Source organism: Acromyrmex echinatior, unplaced genomic scaffold (assembly GCF_024713525.1).
Source record: "Acromyrmex echinatior isolate Ae372 unplaced genomic scaffold, ASM2471352v2 Scaffold22, whole genome shotgun sequence".
Lineage (NCBI taxonomy): Eukaryota > Metazoa > Arthropoda > Insecta > Hymenoptera > Formicidae > Acromyrmex > Acromyrmex echinatior.
The window spans coordinates 201,239-227,713 of record NW_028259056.1 but is presented as its reverse complement, the minus strand read 5'-3'; the positions used below and the strand labels follow the sequence as shown (position 1 = coordinate 227,713).

General features: G+C 31.3%; 1 protein-coding gene and 1 pseudogene across 8 annotated transcripts in view; one reads left to right on the top strand and one right to left on the bottom strand.

The window, feature by feature from the left end:
• Positions 1–9,938: 9,938 nt before the first annotated feature.
• Positions 9,939–26,475, bottom strand: part of LOC105147649 (uncharacterized) — a 118,396-nt gene continuing 101,859 nt past the window's right edge. For all 8 annotated transcript variants that reach the window (XM_087416402.1, XM_087416399.1, XM_087416404.1 and 5 more), the window contains one exon: positions 9,939–10,158. In XM_087416402.1, coding sequence (XP_087272528.1) covers positions 9,973–10,158 — 186 coding nt within the window. In that variant the 3' untranslated portion in view covers positions 9,939–9,972. The remainder of the gene's footprint in view (positions 10,159–26,475) is intronic.
• Positions 15,666–26,466, top strand: LOC147906523 (uncharacterized; annotated as a pseudogene).

Here is a 26,475-nt window from a genome sequence, read left to right as displayed (position 1 = left end):
GTACCCGTATAAATTCAATAATTATAAAAATATATAAAAATATGCTCGTCCTAATATGTTTATTAATAACTTCATTTCAGAAAAAATATGTGAAAAAAGGAAAAAAAAACGTAGGATTAGAACGTGGCATCTCCAGCATACTCGCACCTTACGCACACAACCACATGGAATTCTTACAGGTTTTTTATAAACGCAATATATAGCTCCCATATAAAATCGTAAATAATTAATATCTTATAAACTATTGCGTTTTGAAATCATTTTTGCTATTATGCGTTAATAGAAGGGGTATATGATTACTAAAATGTGTTAAACCATAATTGTATGTTATCTCGAATGCCCTCCGCTCCTATATTGATATACGCCAAATGGCCGAAATTGCCGAGAAAGAATTTTTGGTTTTCGGTCATTTCTATCAAGCGCGACAGATCGAAAGAGGGATTTTTTCCAACAGATTGTCTCATGCTGTTTAGTTCGCTCTCGGCTACTCTCAGCACGCCGAAGGCGAGAATTGTCAATGTCATCAAGACAAGGAAACCTATTACCTTTCTTTGTTCAACTCAATGTGAAGAATTTCTCTATGATTAGCAATCAGCTGTAGCAGAACGTGCAGTTCTGATGACCTAGATTATGCTCATTTTTATTTTCGAAGAAATATTATTTCTTTATGAAACTTGTTGGGAATTCTTTTTTATATTACTAGGAAGACTCATATAGAGCTGGATTTGCAAATTGATTCTTCTGAAAATTTTTTAAAATAAAATCATGTGCACTTAATTGCATTATAGTACACATCGGATGAAATATCAAAACAAATTTTTATTATGCCTTTTTTACAACAAAAAAATAGCTCTAAAAAAAAAAGCTCTATACGAGCCTTCAGGAGTCTTTTCTGATTACGAATATCACAATTAAAATGCGATTTATGTTATATTTTAGCCATAATTTTAGCATAAAGGTATGCATTTTATAAGTGCAGTTATGCTGATTTTTCTTCTCAAAGAAATAATATTTTCTTATGAAACCTGTTGGGATTTCTTTGTTGCTGGAAAAGCTCATACAGAGTCAGATTTTGCAAATTGATTCTTGAAAATTTTTATTAATAAGACATTCACCTCAACTGTATTATACTGTATATCGAATGAGATATCAGAACAAATTTTTATTTTTCTCTTTTTAAAAAAAATCGCTCTATATGAGCCTTCAGGAGCCTTTTCTCGATTTAATTACGAATGTCGCAATTAAAACGCGATCTATCCATCCAGTATTTTTAGTCGTAATTTCGGTATAAAAAAATTCATCTTCGACTAGAGATCTTCACGGATCTCTCTTGTCGATTCTTATGCGGTGAAAAATAACACGCCGAGCCATCGTCTCCAGATATAATATAATTATTATTATTGTAAATGTGCGTTTGAAGCCGGTCACACTTATTCCCGCCCACGAGAAACACGAGAGGTCGGAGAAGAGAATAAAGAAAATGGCGATTAGAGAATCTCAAAGGGAGAGAACAGCAAACTACGTCATCCATCTCCTCTGATCTTCTGATTGAGCGCGGTCGTCAAAGCTCCATAGGCATGGAAGAAGAGATTGAAGAAAACTAATCATGTGATCCCTGTCCTGATTGGACGCTGTCGTTCATGATGCAATTTGCGACTCTCTCATGGGCCGATATTTATAGTCGGTTCTTATTTTAACCGTTTTAAGTCGGTTCTATATTAGTTGTAAGCTAATCGCAAGTTTGTTGCAATAACCAATATGAAACGTTGATTTCAAAACCAAGGTTCAGATTGGCTGTCGCAATAAACTTGCGATCAGCTTGCAATTAATGTAGAATTGGCTTTAAGTAATGTCTTAAATCGCTAATGCGATCTTCTAATTGGTTCATGACATTTTAAGACTATACTTAAGATTAAATATAAGATCCGTCTATGAATATCATGGTGTGTTCTGTTGGAACGTATCTCTCTCTAAATCTTCGTCGTCTCTGTCTACAGCTTTGTGTCTACAATGCTAAAAATCAGTCCGAGACCTCGGATGAAGAAAGAATTGACCGATCATAATGGCCATACGATTAAATGATTTGTTAATTTCTTCTCTGTCTGATGAGATCTCGGATCGATTTCTAAGATTGTTTCATCAACGCCGATCAAGCTTAATTGTGATTAACTATCAACCGCAATTGGTCGATTCTAGCAAACGCAATTCGTCAGTCAACGGCCGATTAAGCTAACTGGCTTCTAGCATCGGGCTTAAGAATAGAAATTAATGAATATCAAACGTCATTTGATTTCGACGCTGAAAATGAACATCGAGCGGCATGAAAAGGTTCCTTTATGAATGTCGCATAAGAGACAAAAGCTGCCAACTGTGAAACGCGAAATATATTTCTAAAAGTTGGCATACTCATAGTTTCACCAACGCCAGTTAGCTTAATCGGCCGTTGACCAATCGGCTTTGTTGTTTAGTAGAATCGATCAAATGCGGTTTGACAGTTGTAATCACTGTAAACAATTGACGACAACAGAGAAAAATATCAGGGCGCTCCTCGTCTCGATCCCAGGCCTGTTCTCTCCTCCGAATTGGTAGACTTTCGCTCTGCCATTGAGCCACATAGTCCTGACGTTGTTAGTATCTCTGTTGTGTGTATATCTAGTGAATTTCTTACATTACGATTAAGCTTGATCAGCGCTAGTGAAACCGGCCCTCAATCTTTCCTTGTCTGATATACTTTTGTAATGCATCTTACAATTAGTTTCTCTTTTTAACCTTCATAATTTATGTCTTAAATTAAATATTAAATAAAGAATTAAATGAACAATCAGTATCAGTAATCAATATGAAATAAATAAAATGATATCACTAACGCAGTAAATACCATATTGTGTTAACTTAGTTAGGAAATGATAATGACAAAGCGATTTATTCGATCTCGATCTCCATTTGTTTGTAACTTATCATTTAACAAAAGGAGATCGAATGGAAATGTTATTATACACTATATTTGTTAATTAAGCCAGAAGATGATGACGATTTATTCGACCTCGATCTCTTTATTATAACTCAATAATTCAATATTTAATAAAAGGAGATCGGATGGAAACGAAATTATGCTGGTAATTGTTAACTAAGCTAAGAAATGATAATGAAAAAGTGATTTATCTCTATTTGTTTAAAATAGCTAGAACAATTATAAGCGTGTAATTTTGTTTTCATCCAATCTCCTTTTGTTAAATATTGAGTTATAAACAAATGGAGAGGACATTATCGAACAAATATCAATGTATAATTCCATTTCCGATCTTTTTTTGTTAAATATTAATCATAAATAAATAGAAATAAATCGGTTTTTCATCATTATTTCTTAGCTTAGTTAATAAATACCAGCGAAAAATTTCATTTCTATTTAATCTCCTTTTGTTAAATATTAAATTATAAACAAATGAAGGTCGAGATCGAATAAACCTTTTTAAATTTTTAAATTAAATTATATTTCCTAATTTTTTGCAATTACCAGCATGTTTTATTATTACACCGACTTTACCGATTTTCTTTTGAAAAACCGTGACACTATCGTAGTACAAATTCACGCCATGCTTAGCGCCACGTCATGTCTTCCCGATTTTGTCTGACCAATTTCAATTTCCCTGACTTTTCTCGATTTTCCCGGTTTTTCAGGTCTGTGATAATCCTAGATAAAATGCATTATAACATTTCAGAGCTGTTGTACTAATATTGCATGCGATATATTTCAACGAAATTTGTTGAAATTTCTTTGAAAGTAAATTTTTTAGCTAACATATTGAAAAATCTCTGAAATTTTTCTGAAATTTCTTTGAAATTATTGAAATTCCTCTGAAATTTTGCTGAAATTTTACTAAAAATGAATTTTTCAATTGAAATTAAACTGAAATTTTTCTAAAATGCGGAAATTTTGCTGAAAAGTGTTTCAAAACATGAAATAATTTTAATGAAATTTTTTCACCAGGGATTACATGCTGTGTGAGTATGTATGTAGAGATGAATTGGGTATGTATGTAGGGTCAATTGAATTCGATCATTTCAATTGTCAATTAAACATCTTTTAATTAATTCCACTTGAATCAATCATCAATCAGAAAGTTTGAATTATGTTTGCTTAAATCAATCGTCAATAGAATAATGTTCAATTAAATTCGCTCATTTCAATTGTCAATTAAATGTCTTTTAATTAATTCCGTTTGAATCGATCGTCAATCGAAATGTTTTAATTGAATTTGCTTAAATCAATCGTCAATTGAACGATATTCAATTGAATTCGCTCATTTCAATTGTCAATTAAACATCTTTTTTTAAAATTAAAAATAAAACAAGGATTACGAGCCAAGCTAGATCTTAATGCTGGATTAACTACAAAAACATAAGTTTATTAAAACAAACTGTTTCAATTCTAATTGAGTCATTTTCAATGTTTTGCTAAATACAATTTAAAATTAATTGTCATTTGAATTATAATAACATTACAGTCCGTATAGAATGACAATAATTAAATGTTACGTCCAAACCCTTGGAAATTTTAAATTTATGATCCTATTGGAGAGAAGAGGAGCGGAAATAGTGAGGATACCTGAAAGGACGGTCAGACTCTCGCAGGTATTCGCACAAAAGTGAGTACCGCGAATCGAACCCTTTTGTACTCGCCTCGGAATATGGGTCAACGTCCCGTAAAGATGCTACACCTGTTTCCTATGAGCAGTGCGATCTGAATTTCGAGTCAAGGAATCTAATCCCTTTAACTCGGGAGTGGACCACGTGTGATCTCTGAAAAGGCAAAATTAACGACTATGAGGTTTTAGGGTTTTAAATTTAGAGAACGAGAGAGATGTAAAATTATTGTTTATTATTATCAATCTATCATTAATGGATTACAAATTAATATAATATCATTATATAAAATAAAGAAAAAGATTATACATTAATAAATTTATTATTATGAACTAATTTATACATTAATTAATATGATTATTATAATAAAAAGAAAAAAAAATTCATAAATTGACAAGATAGTTATTATCAACTATTTACACGTTATATAATCGCCAGAGAATAAAGATTTAAGGCGAACACAGCAGACAGGTTTTTATTTATTCTATTTCGCGTATAGTAACAGAGGAAGGAGGAAAAAAATTGAAGAAGAATTTCACCGGAACTAAATATGGATAGGCGGAATTCAGAATAAACACCGGAATACAGGAACGAGGAGGTTGGCCCGTATTCCGGATTTCTTGTGAATCAAAATAATGGGGCTCGATCGTAAAAATCCTCTCGGGAATAGGTTCGGTAATCCGCGAGAATTGTCTAATGAGTGACTCAAATGAGTCACTCTCTTGAATACGAAAATAGGATCTTGGTGGAGGATTTCTTCTAGGAACTCCATGCTGTTCGTGGAGTTCGTCGGAGACGGAGTTCTGGAAGAAAACAAGATTGAGATGACAGATGATATCAGGTATTAGCGGAGGGGTGTCAGTGAAAATTCGCTCTGTCAGAGCGTCCGAAAACGGGTGACGGAGCTCGAGGAGATGAAGAAGTTCGAGGAGGAGGTGAAGGAGTTCAGGGGGAAGTGAAGGAGTTCGAGGGAAAGGTGAAGGAGAAGGTATCACCTCTAACGTGTCTCGGTTAACAGGTAGAGCTGACGAAGCCAGGTAGTAGCGAAGGTGATGGAGGCAATGCGTCAGCTGCGTCCAATCTCGAGAAGTCTCAAGATACTCTTGGTACGCTTGGTCCAGGAGTCTCCGCTCTTCCGTCTTTCGGCTTCTAGGCTATCCTTTGTGGGGCGATTTAAGCGTGTCATTATGGTTTTGCGTTGGGTTAGGTTTTGCGGTAAATATACGGATATATATATAAATTAAGAAGAGACTTACTTCTACTCTGCAAGTCTTGGTTTTCGAGGATAACTGTCGGAGGTCTGATCTCTGTGATTGTAGGATTTCAAGGGGAGGGTTGATCCAGCGATTTGGAGACTTCGGTCGAGTAATAAGCGAATAAGATCGCTTGATCGAACTGATCACGGCTCAACCACTAAAATCGATGAAGCAATACGGTTGCGGACCGGCAGAGTGTCGGCTGGCTAAATAACTTGTATAGTCACAAACCGGCAGAGTTTCGTATCGGAGATGAAGCTTGACTGTTCACGAAGGATCTCCTTTTTATATTCGCAAGTTAATAGTGCGGACCTCGCGTATGTTACTAATCTAATATAAGATTAGGATTAAAGATATCGGTTGTGAAATGGAATACTGGGATATGTATCTAAAACAACTTCCGTCATCGACCATTTATCGGAGGCTCAATAATTTAAACATGGGTCATTTATTACAGACAACTACTCAGTTACAAGACAACTTATTACTGTTTCAGTTTATAATTCTTAATCTATTTACTTCTTCTATTCCTCGGGATAAAGTTCGTCTATTCGGCACTTGGTTCAAATATTTAATAAAAAAATTCGTGCCGAGTGGATTATTAGTCTAAAAAGGCGAATGTTATTCGGTTCGTCACTATTGTAACTTCCTATGATAGAAACAGATGATCTACTGATATTATTTGTTAATAACTGTTATGGTGATGACGAAAATTCTAATCGAAAAAAAGAACTCTGGAATTTGGACATAACAAAAATACAATATAAAAATCTTCATAGTGGATGTCCTACTCCGGTTATGTATAATTGTGAGCCTTATTCAATATAGAAATCGTGTAAAAATAGATGTTGTATTATTTGGAAAAGACTTGAAATTGTAAATTATTCTGCTTAGTAGACATCAGCTGTTGTTTTATTAAACAGATCTTGGATGCAGTCGTAACGTTTAAAACTAACGCACTTGAATTGAAAAATGATCCATTTTTTAGTTATTATTATCTGGTGTTAGATAATGCGCCAATTATAATTAATATTGTTATGCCATGTTTTGCCATGTTTTTCGCTACGTCTGTGGTGTAGCGAAGAGCACGCGTTGCCGAGACGATTAGGCATTCGTCTGTCTGACAACAAGATCATCAAATTTGGATGTGAGCTGTCGGCACGTACGGACGTATCTCTCGATTGTTCCATTTAATATCTTTCGCGGTGTTCTGTTCTGTATTTTGCATTAATAAACGCTTCCTTGTTCTTCTTCTTAACATTTGTGTTGTTCATTTCGGCGATTCAGGAGTGCGTGTGCGCGTCCGCGAGCGCGACCTCATAAATCGGACGTGCAGGCAATATTGAATTCTGGAAAACGTCTTTTAATTAATTCCGTTTGAATCAATTGTCAATCGAAATGTTTTAATTAAATGCACTTAAAACAATCGTTAATTGAATGATGTGTTTAATTAAATTCGATCGTTTCAACTATCAATTAAACATGTAATTGAATTTAAAAAGTAATTAATTACTTACAATCCTGGATGGCACACATCCCCCGTGACGTTTATTACAGAAGAAAAATGCTAATAAAATAATAATTTTAATCTTTTCAAAAATATTGTTATTACTCATAGAAATAATGTAATAAAAAAAAACTGTTGAAAACAGCTAAAATTTATTCAGAAGCTTGATTACAAAACAAGAGAGCTTTCGAGGAGCATTTTTTTCATATAAATTAAAATGTTCTTTCTTCTCTAATATCATATATACAACGTTGTTAAATATGTAATAAATCAACACAATTTACATTAACATGGCTAAATATAAAAAAACGTTCTACATTATCTATCGTTGTAAAATAATATATCTATGTTGTAAAATAATATATCTAACATTAGACTATATGTACACATAAGATAAACTAATTTAATTCGCGAATTTATAAACATATTAGTGACATGTATAGCAAAAATAAATGTTACACAACATATATTATGATGACTGATACATATGTACAATGATGTATATAGAGTGTTTTTGAAAAGTAGCAACAAATTTAAAGCAAAATTGAATAACTTTTGTTTTAAATAATGCATGTTCGACAATGTCGTCTCAAGATACTTGTAATAAATGAAAGGGACTCATTTAATCAATGGCTGATAGTCAATCGCAACGTGGTCAAACGGATCACTCTTGCAATAAAAAGATTCAGTATTCTTTTATATTAGGGGATATCTCTTCGATGACCTTAACTTTGATATATGTTATAGAAGTGAGGGTACTGATCAACTTTTCCTTATAAATTAATCGGCGGATTTTTATAGTTTTCGAGATATATTTACATAAAATAATATAGGAAATTAGGTAAATGAGAATTTGGTGCGGTACTTGATGCACAAGAAATGATTATATGTATATATAAATTATATTCTGACTTGTTGTACACTCGTTCAAGTCAAGAACATAATTTATATATACATATAATCATTTATTGTGCATCAAGTACTGCACCGAACTCTCATTTGCCTAATTTCCTATATTATTTTAATTTCGAGAGCCCATAACTAGTAATTCTTATTAATTTACATAAAACTCGTTTTCAAAATTTCATTATTTTCTGTGTATTGCACGATTTATCCACGTAAAACGACTTTCACCCTATCTCCTTCCCTTTGCTTAGGAGCATGCAACTTCCATTTCACTTCTTCCCCCTTTTCTGCTTAAAAGCGACTTCCACGCGAAACGATTCTCATCTCACCTCCCCTTCTCCTGCTTAGGAGCGCGCGATTTCCACACAAAGCGAATTTTATTCCACTTCCTTCCTTGCTTCAGAGACGTCCTATTTTCATTTCCCTTGACAAGAGCGAGTCATTTAGTAAAGCAAAGATCTAAATATCTTAGAAACTATAAGAGATCGCTGATTAATTCATAAGGAAAAGTTGATCAGTGCCTTCACCTTTATATGTCAAGGTCATCGAAGAGGTGTCTCCTAATGTAAAGGTTTACTAAAAATTCACATAATAATTTTCTAAATACTAATCTAACTTTATAATTATTTACTTAAATTAAGTAGCATTCAGCAAAATTAAAACCTGACTTTAGAAAAAATTTAGAACGAGATATTTAAAACTAAAAATGTTCGAACAGATCATTCTTTCATTCTTTTGAGTATGTTGTAAATTTCCTGAAGATAATATCCTGTATACATGTAACTAAACATGTGTGTACGCACACACGTACGCACGCATACACCAGCATATGCTCCGATAAATCTAAGTTCGCATGGTGCTATAAATGCTAATATATAAATTTGTACACATATTGTATCAAATTTTTATAATAATAATAATAATAATAATATAATTATTAACATACGAGGTGATATATGTATTTTGATCTTAACAGAAACATATTTCGAAAAATATAGAAGATGCAAAAAAAACATTATTTCTTTCTAGGTGAAGGCGCCAAAAAGATATAAAGAGCATCTATAGTTATTAAAATGGAATTATATTTTATGGATTTTTTTACATAATATTATTCCTCCAATTATTCCACATATAAAAGTATTAAGAGTGAAATAAAAAAAATCAATTTACGAGATTTATCAAATATAATAATATTATTACCATGTATAATATAATAATATAATAATATTATTATATAGTGATAATATATTAATATTATATCACTATATAAGAAATCAATTATCATTGAGCTATTAGTAGAAATTGGTGAAAATGGTTAATGGAATAATAGTTATGATAATAATTATAATCCTGTGTACACTGTTTTCGATTTGTATCGCATTTATATCTCTTAGCGATTTAAAAGATTTTATGCTTAGACGTATTAGCTCCGCTCTAATTTCGAATAAATTGCATCATTAATCCAATAGAAACGTTACAGATAGCAAGATTATGTTTAACACAATCATGTTAGAATGAAGATATCAAATAATCTCTTGAAGAGATTCTCTTCTTTTTTGCTATTATAAATTTCTATATAAATTTCTAATGACTCAATAGTCAAAATATTCACAAAAGAGACAGCATTGATTATGAACGCATTTATTAATTTTTCTTTCGTTATACAATAGTTAGATATTCTGAAGCTAACTGAATCGGATCGATAGGATACGATGTTAAGACGCGAACCTTCTGTCCATCCTGAGTCATGAATTCGATCGCTTGTCCACTATCCGACAGTCCAGCCTGCTCAATATTCCCAAGTTGATTAATCGTCGCAACGGTCGTAGCATCGGTATTCTCATCCTATAAAAATACCATTAAAGTATTTTATTAATATTATTGAATATATAGCTGTAGATATCATTACAATTATCGAAACTATGAGAACCAAGTGTACTATCAAATCAAGATACTACCCTGAGAACAATATATCCAAAATGTGGACATAAGACGTCCTGAAGATGTCATCAAGATGTGTTTCAAACATCATGTCATAGAGATGTTCTCAAGATATCTAAGACGTCTTATATTTCCTGAACATATATAAATTTTAAGATGTCCTTTGATGTCTTATAAGATGTATTCAATATTCTCAATCAATATTTTCTAGACTATCAATATTAACAGATTTTCAGTAGTGTATATCGAAATACAGCTAATATATAATATAAACTTAAATCGAAGAATATCAAAATTATTATAAGACAAACTAAAAGACACAAAATGTAAAAAGTCTAATGCAGGATCTACAATAGGAATTGTGGATGGTTGTAGGGTCTTAAATCATAGGAAACTAATCAATCATAGTCGATTATTTTCCTCCATATTTGATTATGATTGTAATCATATGATTACGATCAATTTCCTACAACTTAAGACTTCATGATCGTCTGTGACCCCGCGTGACTTCCATTATAGACCCCGCATTAAAGAACGTCTGAAAGAAGCCGTAAAGGCATAAAGTGAGAAATATCTTATAAGCCGATATTCATAGTCGATTCTTATATTGGAAACTGTCTTAAGTATGGTCTTAAAATATTAAGAAACTTTATTTTAGATCGTATGTGAGAACATAATCAATACTAGAAATTAAAGGTTTATAACGGTCGAAGCTGGATCTTTTAATGTTTAAAATTACAATTTTAAGATGTCATAAGCCAATCGGAGGAGAGAAAGAGAGAGAGAGAGAGGGAGGGGGACTGTATTAGCATATTAAAATAACACGTTACTTAAGACGGTCTTAAAATAAGAATGAACTAATACTGTCCATAGACGTCTTTTTCGTAAGAGTAAAAAATCCTAAAAAAATGTATAAGATTTTAGGACATCTTTTAGATGTTTCAGGTCGGTATTCATAGTTCGTTCTTAATTTAAGATCATCTCAAATAGTGTAAAGATGCTAATACGGTCCTCTGATTGGTTCGTGACATCTTAAGACTGTACTTAAGACGGCCTTGAATATAAAAAATGAATACCGCCTTAAAATGGTATTGTATAATGTTCTCTGGTTTGAATTAGCTTAACAGAATTACAAAATTTTTATACATAATTAAGTATATACAAAAATAACTATTACAAATAATCGACTTTGTATAAAAAAAGAAAAATTTTAAATATCATTTATTTTTACGTTTGTAACAATGCACCCCAGATTATCGTTTCTTTTACCGGTTTAAGTCCTCGTATACGGTGCCTCGAACTCGATCGAACATGCATGAAGACTACCGAATCGTTTCTCACCAGTTTTTCACGACATCATATGCTGAGGGGAGGGGAGAGGGGGGGATACTAACGAAATCCGGAAAAATATGGCGCGAAATAAAAACGGCGATCGTGGCCTATCCCAGAGTGTTCTTCCGAGTGGAACGCTCTTCCAATTGAGCTAAAACTTTACAGACAATATTGTACGATATATAATGATTGTTTATGAAGATTTTATCTTCAGGTTTTGTATAGTTTAAAAATTAAAAAAAAGGTAGCTTCGCGTGGCGTCCCTTGGTAGGGGAAAGGGAAGTGGAAGTCGTGTGTCCCTTGGTAGGGGGAGGGGAAGTGGAATAGCTTAGCGTGAAAGTCGTGTGCCCTGAAGCAAGGGGAAGTGGAATCGCTTCGCGTAGAAAATCATACGCTCTGAAGCAGGAGGAGAAATGGGATGAAAGTCGTTTCTCATAAAAAGTCGTACGCCCCAAAGCAGGGGGAAAAAGCGTTACAGTGGACTTTTATACTTGCAAGGGTGTAAAATCATAGATTGTGAAACTAAAAGATTGGTATGCGTGGTAATGTTTTTCATCGTCTGTCACAAGAGTCATCCAACTTGACCGAAATGGCGCGATATTTTCATCCTGTGTCCTCCTAACATGAAGGACGGACATATCGCGATTTTATTTAAGCTAATCGGTGCTTCCAGTATATGATTTGTTGTACAAGGCATTATCTCAACTGGCGGCAAGGAAAAAAATAGAAGATTCACATCGAAGACATGAGGCCACTCAGAGGAGAGATAGCGCGCAGGTGATACCATTCTGAAATTTTTAAATTAAAATGTCCTGTTTATCAACTTATCATCTTGTCGCCGAATTCTTATAGACAATTACAAAAAGGGAGCGACTAAAGCAGTATGAAGGAATAGCCACTCTCTGCCATAGTACGAGAGACACTGCCGATGTCGTAAGGAAACCTCTGCTGGAAGAAGACGTCAAACCCGGAGATCGTCCAAACAAGGAGCCCATCGAATCCTAAAGATATTCCGCCAAGATAATTCAGAGGAGTTTTACAAGCAGCCGAAGAGGATATCAACCAGAAATCATATCTTGCTATCTAAAGGATATAGAGCGCGCAACGTTATAGCGATTCGCGGGAGATTCATGAGATGGTTCGCGATCGATCAGGACGCGATAAGGGCTTACGGTCGCCTGCTTGCCCCCAAAAGGAGTCCGGTACTTATTCTGTGGCTAAGTTTGGCGCAGGACGTGTGTGAGAGGACGCACTCTATCGCAGATCGAGGCATATTGAGAGCAGGTGCAGGAGTAGAAGGATTTCGTGATAAGACGAGCGTAATATATTGTAAAGCCGTTGATTTCTAGATCGAAGGGATCGCATGGATCTGCATTTATAACGTCGAGTTTCGTTGAGTCTGGTATTTTGTGAGTAACTGTGTCGCATTTGTGAGCTCGCAGTGCGTGATCGTGTCAACCCGATATCGTATTAATTCCGTTAATTTCGAGTCATCTATTGACACGTTCGTCGCAGCTATGGTCATTCTGTATCACATTGTTGCGTCACATTTTATATCTTAATGTCGAGATTGCATTAGGTTTCAAGAAATATGATAATGAAATCCTATCTTTTGTTGATACAACTAAATCCATTGGTACATTTGTAAAGAGAAACTCAACATCCAATGATACTAAAACATACTCATTCTCCAATCTTATATCCTCCAGTTTATTAATTAATTGTTTACTATTTAAAGAAAGGATACGGACAGTAGGAGTCAAGCGCAGAAGACGTCGCGCAAATAATATATCTGAAGTGTGAAACTTCTTTATTCATTAAAACACGCTTACATATTTCGGCTTACTTTTGAGCTCTCCTCAAAGACAACACAAACTAACATAAATAAATTGTAAATAAAAATTATCCTGTCATGAACTCTCCTACCTCGAGAATTCAAATGCCAGAATCAAACCCAAAAAGAGTGAAAGAAAAAGAAAAAAAAATGAACGAAAATAAGGAAATGATAGAAACATCGGAATAGAGAATATGAAAAACTAATTTATCAAAAAACTTTAAGATTATAATTAATTATCCCGAAAATAAGGACGCTCACCCTGATCACAAATCACAAACTATATCGCAAACATTACTATGAATTATTCAAAAACCGATTCTTGATATTTTGACCAGTCAGTATCAGACACAGTGAGTCACTTTTAGTTTTATCTAGTATTATTCAAGGTTACAAATGGAAAAATTTAACATTAAAACGTTAATCAATTTCATGAAAATGAAAGTTGGAAAGTAATAAAAAATCACGCCAGAAAGACTCATTACTGCCAGAAAGACTCGTACGGACGACACTGACTGACTAGACGTGACAACAACTGTAGTCTTTAACTTGTCTATGATCGGGAGGTAGGCCTTGGGAAGCCCCTCCATATCCATCTGCAAGTTGAGTCCATGTGTCTGTCTTTTAATGAATATCATCTCCGAAATCAATCTTTTCCTATAGTGAGGCTGCTCGTCCAGTATTGTAACATCGTCCCAATTGAAATCATGACCCTCTTGTAATTGATGTTTCGTTACGACATTACGAGTAGAGGTGTTCCATCGGATGTGGTTCTTATGCTCCGTGATTCTTGACCTCAGCTGTCTACATGTCTGTCCTACATAACTTGTATCGCAATACTTACACGAGATTTTATAAACAACATTCGACTTCTTGTTACGCGGTTAAGGATCCTTATGCACCCTAATGAATTCTCGCAATTTATTAGTACTATAGAACAATACTCTTATACGCTCACTATTCAATCTGTTTAACAGTGAAACACGAAGGCTGCACTACTTCAATCCTATTGACAACACTCTTCCTATTACTAGCCATAATAATATTCTTCAAACGATTATTAATATTCTGTATAAAAATATAAAATTCAATGGATAATCATTCTCTAACAATACTTTAATAATTCCCGTTGCTTTCCTATTCATATTTGCGACGCCTTTTTTGATAAACAAGGGAAATCTTTATATTTTTTCTTCTTGCGCGAAAGGAGTAGAATTGATTCGAAGTGTTGCTGGCTGTTGCCGAAACGGAGGGAAGAATTACTAAATAATAATATTAAAAATATCAGGTCTATTCGTTATTATCAGAAGACAGTGTCCTCTGTTGACGTTAATCATGGCAGGGATGGAATGTTGGAGAGTAGTGTTAGTGTTAGGTTGTCGTTGTATCCTAACGTACAGAATCCAAATGTTGAGGCAGTTAGAGAAATACAAGATTGATCCTCAGCCCTTTCTTCTTGATTCCTTTTTCTTCATTTACCTCACAAAAGAAGGTGGCTGGTTCGTAAATCTATCAATTGTTTCCATACCTCCTAATATACAGAACTTTGTACAATTGAGAGATAACTTTATCTTACCTTTGAACAATAGATTGGATTTAACGGTCGATCTTATTAAGTATTGAAAGTAATATTTACAAATTGCCTATTGATAAGCGGATCTCGATTCTGTATTAAATAACTTAGCTTCTTGTTTTCTACATTGTACGGAGGTGGATAAGAGTTTGTCACAGATAGCGAAAGACACTAGGGTTTTTTTTAAGAGATATGAAAGATAAGATTATTTTTACTCGTGCGGATAAGGGGAATGTGAGTAGCATTAGATAGACAGGTGTACATTTCTAGGATAAATGAAATGCTTCAGGATATGAATACTTATGAGGTTGAAAGGGATCTGAGGAGGATGGTAACGGGCTTACGCGCTGTATTAGTTAGTTTGGAAGGAAAAAATCATAATTCCACATGTAGAAGTTTGTTAAGTAATAATGAGATACTTCCAAGGGCCTACGCTTTTCCGAAGATATTATACATAAGCAGGACTGCCCCTTTATAATTAATAGTTTTTTCGATAAATAGCTCTTTGTATTCGTTAGCAGTGTGTCTTCATAATATTATCATAAAAACAATCCCTAAGGCAGATAGTCATATCGAAAATAGTTTTAAACTTGTTAAGGGACTCGATAGTAGACATATGAATAATGAATTTCAGTTAATATCACTGCCTTTTTACTAACGTCCCCATTGACTATGGACTGTATTAAAGATCATTGGAAATTTATTCCTAGAGATTGTTGTTTACCGGAGCAGGAATTCATCAAAGCGGTTCAGTTTGTCTTAGATTCTATTTTCTTTGTTTTTGATAGTGTTATACATAGGCATTATGGGACTCCAATGAGCTCTCCGTTATCTCCCGTCATCGCGGATCTAGTCATGCGAAAATTGGAGGTTAGAGCTTTGTCTTTGATTCGGTTTCCATTGCCCTTTTACTATAAATTTGTTGACGATATATTATTGGCGGCATCTGCGTCTTCGGTTAGTTCCATTCTTGATACTTTTAATTCTCAGCATTTTAGGCTTCAGTTCACTATGGAGGTAAGGGATGATAGATTGAATTTTTTGGATGTTACAGTGATTAGAGATAATGAGTTGAGAGAGTTCAATTGGTACAACAAGTCGACTTTTTCAGGTAGATATTTGAATTTTTGGTCACAGCATCCAGTTTCTCAAAAAATAGATACAATTATGAGATTAGTTGATAGAGTAGTTTCGCTTTCGAATCCTAAATTTCACCTTGATAATTTGTGTTTCATTATTAAAGTATTGTTAAAGAATGATTATCCATTGAACTTAATTTTGAGAATATTAATAATCATTTGAAGAAAATTATTATGGCTAGTAATAGGAAGAGTGTTGTTAATGATAATAGGGTTGAAGCAGTGTAGCCTTCGTGTGCACCTTTCGTTCGTGGTATTACTGAGAAGTTAAGCAGATTGAATAGCGAGCGTATGAGGGTATCGTTCCACTAATAAATTACGAGAATTCATTAGGGTGCATAAGGACCCTTAATCGCGTGACAAGAAATCGAATGTTGTTTATAAGATCTCGTGTAAGTGTTGTGATGCAAGTTATGTGGGACAGACGTGTAGACAGCTGAGATCAAGAATCACGCATAAGAACCACATCCGATGGAACACCTCTACTCGTAATGTCAATGGAACATCAATTACAAAAGAGCCATGATTTTGATTGAGATAATGTTATAATACTGAACGAGGAGCCTCACTACAGAAAAAGATTGATTTCGGAGATGATATTCATTAGGAGACAGACGCACGGACTCAACTTACAGACGGATATGGAGGGACTTCCTATGGCTTACTTCCCGATCATAGACAAGCTAAAGACTACAATTGTTGTCACGTCAATGTTGTTCGTACGAGTTTTTCTGACAGTAATGAGTCTTTCTGGCGTGATTTTTTATTACTTTCCAACTTTCATTTTCATGAAATTGATTAACGTTTTAATGTTAAATTTTTTCCATTTGTAATAATATTTGAATAATACTACCTAAAACTAAAGTGACTCACTGTGTCTGATACTGACTAGTCAAAATATCAAAAACCGATTTTTGAATAATTCATAGTAATGTTTGCAATATAGTTTGTGATTTGTGATCAGGGTGAAATCACATATCCTTATTTTCGGGATAATTAATTATAATCTTAAAGTTTTTTGATAAATTAGTTTTTCATATTCTCTATTCCGATGTTTCTATCATTTCCTTATTTTCGTTCATTTTTTTTTCTTTTTCTTTCACTCTTTTTGGGTTTGATTCTGGCATTTGAATTCTCGAGGTAGGAGAGTTCATGACAGGATAATTTTTATTTACAATTTATTTATGTTAGTTTGTGTTGTCTTTGAGGAGAGCTCAAAAGTAAGCTGAAATATGTAAGCATGTTTTAATGAATAAAGAAGTTTCACACTTCATAGATATATTATTTGCGCGACGTCTTCTGCGCTTGACTCCTATTGCCCGTATCCTTTCCAATTCTTTGATTTATAAATCTTGGTTAGTTTGATTTATTATACGGATTGTTTACTTAAGGATTTTTTTATATACTATAAAACTAGCTATAACTAAAAAACTAGCTTTACTAGCAGCTCCAGAAGAAAAATTAAATAATACTTAAAAAATGTTTAACTCGTTATATGAACATTTAAAATTTACTATTGAAATAAAAAATGACTATCAAATAAGTTTCTTAGATTTGAGACTAATTAGATATAGTGACAGTCTTATATTTATATTTGCAATCGTAAATAAAAAAATAAAATATCACTTTCATAAAGACAAATAATAGTGATTAGATATCATTAATAAATCAGTAAGGAATAAATTTTTCACTATATCATACAAGTATATCAATGCCTAATAAATTTTCGGCTATTTCAAAGAAAATAAACCAAGTTACAGCATATACAATCTCCAAGAAATTATATAAGTTCGTAGGAAGTACGGAGAAAGACAAATTAGATAGTATCTATGTTAAAATAGTAGTGGAATAGTTTACAAAATTAATTGTCTAGATTATAAGGCCTCTTATGTGGGACAGACAAAAAGAAAGTTAGGCAACAAGAGTGTTAATGAGTATAAAAAAGACATAAATAAAATAAACTAGATTCACTAGAAATAAGATTCACTCTGTTATTTCTCTCTGTTATTATCTCTCTGTTATTCAAAACATAGATTAGAAAAAAATCATAAATTTGACTAGGACAATGTGCTAATATATTGGATAATGAATCAACATCAATTTGAAAATTAAATTGATTTGAGATAATTCATATAAAGCGCTGGATTGAACAAATAAAATGACACGGAATATCTATCTGATACATATTTGTTCATCTTGAGTCTCTGATCCCCTTTAATATTTAATCATCCTCACTATTTTACTTAATATATGAAAATTTGTTTATAAAACATTTGATATAACATTCATCCCAGAGGAAAGTCGACTTGTATTGTTTGTCTTGACAATATCGGTTTGCTTAAAGAATATAGGTAATGTAACTAATTTAATTTTTAATAAAAACAGAGATAATAATTATTTAATTGATTATAGTATCTATAGATACATTCTATTAAATGTGATCAACGGACAATTGATATTCCTCAAGAAGCACATTGTAGTTAACATTGTATATATTTAAAATGTCGGATACATCTTAACAATTATATGTCAAATTTAAACGATTATGTACGTAATTATTAATTTTTTGACTAATGTTAACTACATACCATAATATACATAATATCCATGTTAAAGACAAATTCTTTACAATTTCATATATAAAATCTATCTCTGAAAAATTTTTTATTTATAGCATATAAATGTAATTGTAAACTATTTTTTTATATTCAATCCCAAATACAAAAAGTCTCTTATAACTAGAGATAAAGATAGACTAGATCATTTAACTAATCAAAATGTTGTATATAAAATTTCTTGTGATAAGCTAGTTATGCAGAACAAATCAAAAGAAAATTAAAAACAAGACTAAATGAACATATTTCGGACATTAATAAAAAGATTGATTCTCCATCGGTGATTATTGATATATTAACCATTATATTAACTATAACCATAATTTTAATTAAAGAGATGTAAAGATCTTAGACAAGAAATCGCCGTATAATAAAAGATTGATCTCTGAAATGGTTCACATTAAAAAATAAAAATTGGGATTAAACAAACAAAACGACACGGAAGCATTAACTAATTCTTATTTATAAATTTTGCAGCCTCTTTCTCCTTCCTAGCCTTTTCTTCCCTTCCTTTTTCTTTTATTCCTTCTCTATCTCTATTCTCTTTCCAATCTCATCCCCTCTCTCAAAAAGATATTATAAAAGCAACAGAATGTCGCTCACACTCTATAATACAATACAAGTAATTTTTGACTAAACTGGCTTCAATTTTAACTCTGATCACATTTGCTTCTTGTGAATCAATTTGACTCATTGTTTCAATTACTGGTTTATATTCTTGTTAATCATTCGCAATTGAGGTATATGTACAATAATTTTATTTATTAAAACAGACTTTAATATAGTTGTCTTTATATTAAATTAAGGATTATATATACTAATAATTTTAATATAACGATTATTTATTCATTGTTATTTTAATTTCTAATTTATGATACTGATTTGATAATAGAATGTGTGCTGATACATTTTTATTGAATGACTTAACATGTTTAAATAATCTTATCATCATTATGCACTAATTGCGACCAATATAATGTAATTGAGAATATTACAAGACTGAAAGCATTACATTATTGCGACAGAAAATAGATATAAAGAAATACTACTAATACTTTACGTAACTATAATCTGTAGAAATTGTATCTAACCGTTTTATTAATTTTGTTAAATTTGCGTTCTCTACATGTATATACTGAGATAACTTAATAATAAAGTCGAAACGTATGTTCTAAAAATCTGAAATATATAAAAATTTGGGTAATAGCCCCCTCTTGTTATTTATTGTTAAATAAAAATTAGTTTTAAAGGATATCCATTAGAGAGAAGAATATTAATAATAAATTTGAATTCTTTTCCTGAAATCTGGGGTGAGACAATCACTACTCTATTTATGAAACTAAAACCTATCTATCACATTAATTTTTGGCACATTGGATGGTAAGAATAAAAATTGAGATATCTGAAAGAAAAGGTAGATTTATGATAAAAATCATGTGTAGTATCATATCTTTTTCTCATGTGAGTAATTATTTTTTTTTATAATTGTGATATCGAGAAAATTAAGTCTACCATCGCCTAATTCAATTGTAAATTTTAATTTCGAATGATACTCATTAAAAACTTTCAATAATAAATCTATATTTGACGGACAAATTGCAATAAATAATAAATATGTCATCCACATATAATACTACCTCTGTAATTACATTAAATGTAATTACGTTAAATGTGAAAAACGTGGAAAAACTATTTTCAAGGCCTCAATAAATTCTGATTATGATAAACTATTACTTTTTTTTTAGATTAGAGAAAAATTTAGATTAGAGAAAGATTCCCCATCTTTCTTCGATATTTTTATAACCAAATCGACCGGAACGTTAGTGAACAGTGAGACAACATCCGATGAAACAAGTACAAAATCTTATGGAATTTTTAATTTTGAGAGATGTCTTTTATTAACGTAAAACCTCGCGTAAAACTATTCTTAACATGATTCTCCTTGAAACGAGAATTCTATCTAAGTAAGTTGCAAGATTATAGAGAGGCCTACCAATGGATGAGATAATAATACGCAATGAATTATCTGGTTTATGGATTTTTGATAATCCATAAAAAATCCTTGGTAGCGTAAGATTAGACGAAATTAAAAAATTATGCGTAGCGCTAAACACAAATTCTTTATCCTTCCACCTCTTTAACATGATTGTGAGATCATTAACTAACTTATATTGCTGGATTCTTTTTCAATAATGTATAAGTATCTGCATCCGACAACATTGATTCCAATATACCCATATAATCAGATTTATCTAAAATAACAACAGTGTTATCCTTATCAGCAAGAGAATAAAATATCTGGATTTTTAAGCAATTTTTTTGCTAATGCAGAATAATTCAAAAATCATATCAATATTTGTTTTATTATTTTTTATTTTTCCCAAACATGGGAAAATTTTATTACGAAAAACCATTCTTGTTCACAATTTTCATTTTGAATAAATTATTCTCAATGTGTTTTATGCATTCTAATCTCATGTTTTCTATATTGTTAGGAAGAAGACAAAATTCTTCATCAAGTTGTAATAATCGTTGAAATATCATTCGGTATGTTAACATTGAAAAGATTAATAAACCATTCGTCATTGACAGTTGAAAAATCAAAATTATTTTTAAACTCCAAAGTCTTAAGGACTACTTTATGATTTTCCATGTCAGAAATTAAATTTGGTTTCTCAAATGAAAATCTTTTAGTTTCACCTGTATTAAATTGATTCTGAGTTGTGACATAGTAGATGATTTATGTGACTTTATTTTTATTATTTGTATTTTATCTTTTTTCCAGCCAATATTATTTCTTAAAAATCCTATTATGTTTTTTATTATAGTTCTTATTAAAAGCAATTTGCTATGATTTAAAAAAGTCATTATAAATATTGAATGGTAGTTCCCTTATAACTTTGCAAATGTTACACAGATTCTAAACCTAAGGAGATTAAATGTGATATCACATACTGATTATTTTTTAATAAATATAAATATACTACTTGAGTTACTATTACTTTGATAGATTCGGAATAGATATAAAGATTTAGCATTTGGATTTTATTTTTATTTAACTAAAAAATAAAAATATTATGGTTTTATTAGCTAAAAGAAATCAAAGATTATTTTTAAGAAGAATTAAAAGTATTATAGGATCACTTTCATTGTTTAAAAATAGTTATACAACATTAGCATTTCAACAAAAAATTACTGCTCACTGTAGTAACGCACATTTCAATTAAATACTCTTATTTTTATATATTTTTTAGAATGTATTTTTTGTTTATAATATAATTGACATAATTTAAAGATTTTACATATTTTTTTTAATCATTACTTTGATATAAAATATTATTTCCTTAATTAATATTCTTAAAAAAAATGGATACCCATTGGAATTTTTATTCGCAACTGTTAACAACAGAATATAAATAATAGGGAGCATATAACCACAACACTAGATATTTTAAATGGAAATCATATATTTAACATCATAATATAATAACGTAGACGTTTCGGTCAAGATTTGACTATCAGTACATAACAATATCAAGATGTTAAAGAAATACATAAAATTAAACGATGAAAATTAGTCAAAAAAGATGGTAAAACAATTTTACAATCGCTATGGTACGAGTTGACAGAGTAAGTTGAAGTCCAGAAATTGAAATAATATTCAATCGCTTATGAAATATTTTTTATTACGTTTAGGATTCCTTATTACAAGAAGCAAAGTGCAAACACAAAAGGGATGTTGTAATCGGACTGTTAGACAGAATCTTATTCCCCTTTCTCATGAGAAAAATATTATTTCCTTAATTAATATTCTTCAAAAAAATGGATACCCATCGGAATTTTTATTCGCAACTGTTAACAATAGAAAAAAGCGTTGTCTTTTAAAAATAATTTCGAAAATATTAATGAACACAAAGATGTCAGCTTGGATTCCACTAAAATTTCTAAAAAATATTTCACCATTCTTTATTTTAATAAAATATCTGAAAAATTTAAATCTATCACAAAAAATTTGACTTCAATATTGTTCAATGAATTGTATGAATACCTTCATTAAAATAGACAAAGATAAAATTAAACAAAAAAATCACTCAAATGAAGTATATAAAATAAATTGTCTCGATTGCAAGTATTCATATGTAGGACACACAAAAAGAAAACTGAAGACACGTTTAAAAGAACATACAAATGATTTCAAAAAACCAACGAATACTTTATCTGTTATTTCTCGTCACAAACTAGATCATGACCATATGATTGATTGAAATAATACTATCATTCTTGACTCCGAACAATCTTATTATAAAAGTATGGTCTCCGAGATGATACATATCAAAAGACAAGAAATGGGTTAAATAAGCAGAGTGACACAGAACTTTCCTGAAATTTATCTACCAATCATTGAAAAAAGCCCCTCTATTCACCAATAGAATAACCTTCTCCACTCTCATTTCTTCTCCTTTTTCTTTAACAATGTATAAAGACTGTCGCTAGCTACGGGCCATCACATTTTTGTTAGCAATAATTTTTCCTAATTTTTGCCTTTAATTTATACTATTAACTCCGAATTACACTTGCGAGGATTTGCGTCACAAAATACGTGGTAAGCAATTACTTGTATTACTATGAAACTTAACTGATTCTCACCAATAATGTATTGTAAAATAATATTGTTGAAAAATGTATTTTCTTTCTTAATTTAAATAGAATCTAGAAATTCCATTTTTTTACACGAAGTCGTACTTTACTTCTTGTAATAAGGAATCCTAAACGTAATAGAAAATACTTCATAAGCGATTGAATATTATTCAACTTCAATTTCTGGACTCCGACTTACTCTGTTAACTCGTACCATAGCGATTGTAAAATTGTTTTTTATCTTTTTTGACTAGCTTTCATTGTTTAATTTTATGTATTTCTTTGTTTAACATCTTGATATTGTTATGTACTGATGATGATCAAATCTTGACCGAAACGTCTACGTTATTATATTATAATTTTAAATATATGACTTCCGTTTAAAACATCTAATGTTGTGGCTGTATTGTGTTGTGCTTCCTATTATTTATATTTTGTATTTTTAAGCAACTTTCAAACAGTTTAAATTATATGATAAAATTTTATGTCACAATAAATAATTCAAATTGTAGCATTATTTACAAAAAAATAACGTCATATTTCAATACTTTTATATTTTTCTATGATTGTTATAACATATATTGATAATTTTAAATAAAATATACATAATACATGTTATACGATTTTATGTCACAAATAATTCTACTTTATTACATTATATTTTATTTTCGTCGTCAGAGATGATTTATCGAATGATGAAGGGAATACAGAAAATATACAGGATGTAAGAAATTTAATTACTGACAGCTCCATTCGTCATCTTCGAACACTTCAAACATAAGTAAGATGATGTATAATATTAAAAATCTTATTGCCTAATAAAAATTTTGATTTTGATTTTTACTATTAACCGTCTGTTCGAATGCCGAAATCTTTTTCAGTCTTAAAATGCAATGAATAGCTGGAATACTAACAATTTCCTTATACTGCTAACAGATAATACAAGACAACCGCCCAAAAGAAAATGAAAGGCTGATAGAGTATGTAATGTAGATTGCCAACAAAAAATATCTCAAGCGTTCGCCCGTTTAATTGTAATAAATCAATTACCGCTATCTTTTGTTGAAAGCAAAGGCTATCGCCAATACATGGCAATAATAGAATCTAGCTATGTGGTCCCTGCAACAAAAACAATTCTTTCGCGACTATAATTAATTTACGATGAAGTAAAAATCATATAGCATGAGATGCGACGTCAAGATGCAAGTATATCATGCTCGACGAATATTTGGACATCTCTTTCACAAGATGCATTCTTATCAGTTACGGCGCACTATATCGGTAAAGAAAAATGGGAACTAAAGCATTATACTTTATGCACGATCGGATTAGAAGAACGACATACCGCTAAAAATATATTATAGCTGTGGATTTGGAAATTATTATTATTTTATTTAATGGTATTTTCTTATTTTCTTTAATGGTATTTTATTTAATGGTATTTTATTATTTTATTTAAGGGTATTTTCTGATTGGGATATAGAAAACCAAATTTTTACATTAGTACACGATAATGCATCTAATATGATAATCGCGGAAAAAAATGTTACAAAGTTCAAGGGAACATATTACCATTATGCACGTACTTTATAACTAGCCGTAAATGATGCATTGCATTTGGAGCATCTACATTTATCATACAAAAAGCAAGAAAAATTGAAAGACACTTTAAGCACGGGCAACACAAGAGCTACATAAAACTTAAATAAAACTTAATTTTCCGGAAGAAGCATTGTTCAAAGTTGTCCCACAAAATGGAATTCAACATATTACATGTGTGAATGGTTATACAAAAACAGAATTCCTATTTTGGCAGTCTTGAATAATACTTCCCTGATAAAATCAGCGCAAGCACGAAATTTAGAAATGACCGCGAACGAATAATCGATTATAAATGAATTAGTGAATGAATTACTTTTGAAACCTTCGCAACCTATAACCATCGTATTTTGCTCCTCATCTGAAATTACGGTATCTTTGGTTCGTCCAGTAGTATGTGACATCATAGACAATCATCTGGCAGAAGATATTTTGGATGGAAATCTCGTTTGCACGTTGAAATGTATACTTCGTCAATCTCTTATTAGGCGCTTCGATATGATACCAGCGAATAATTAAAAAGTTAGCATACATCAAGTCGTAAGTTTTCTCGATCCTCGCCACAAGGAATTGATAGCCGAATTATGCGAAGTCGAAAAAATAAAAATAAAAGATTTTATTAAGGAAAAATTACAGGTAGGATTTTTTTCTTATCTAATACTTCTTTAGATTGTAAATATATATTGTATATATTTTTTAATATTGAATTGGAAGAAAAGTAATGTTATTTTTTAAGCTCAAAATTGTATATGCATCTTCGTCAAAAAATGAGTGAAATTTAAATTTAAAAAACGAGTTTTAATGTTTGAAGTTTCTACTTTCGAAAAGTTATTATATTATTTTAGTTTTTTATGAGCTTGATAATTTTTGCATATAAAAAAAATTACAAGCTGCACAAAGTGGTAAATTATTTTCTTACTTTGCAAATCTGTTTTATGTGCACAAAAACAATTTGCAAACATTTTCGACTATGTATCATAAAAGCTTAAAGTTTTCCTTACAATTGTTTTTCTTTTAAATGTTTTTACAACTTTTTGTTATTGAATTAAAATAGAAAATATCTATTACCGACATTAGCTTCAGTCGATGCACCCGAAGAAAATTCGCAGAAAATTATAACTGCTTTAGACTTCATTTTTCAAAAAGAAAATTTAAATGTGGGAACAAGTTGGCAAAAACAATTGGATCGTTTTTTAATGAAGACAATAGTTAATCATAATGAATCACCCCTCGAATGGTAAAAGATGCGAATAAAAAAATGTCCGGCACTAACAGAACTTACGAAAAAATTATTTGATCATATGAGCAACATCTGCAGGTTCGGAAAGAGCTTTTTCATCAGCAGGTAATACACATATTGTTACGCGCAAACGAAGCCTATCTTCAGAGACAACAAACTTTCCAGTTTTTTTTATATGAAAACAGACAATTTTTTTCCAAAATAAAATTTATGGCAAATGTGTGTATATGTATGCATTTGTATATACTCAC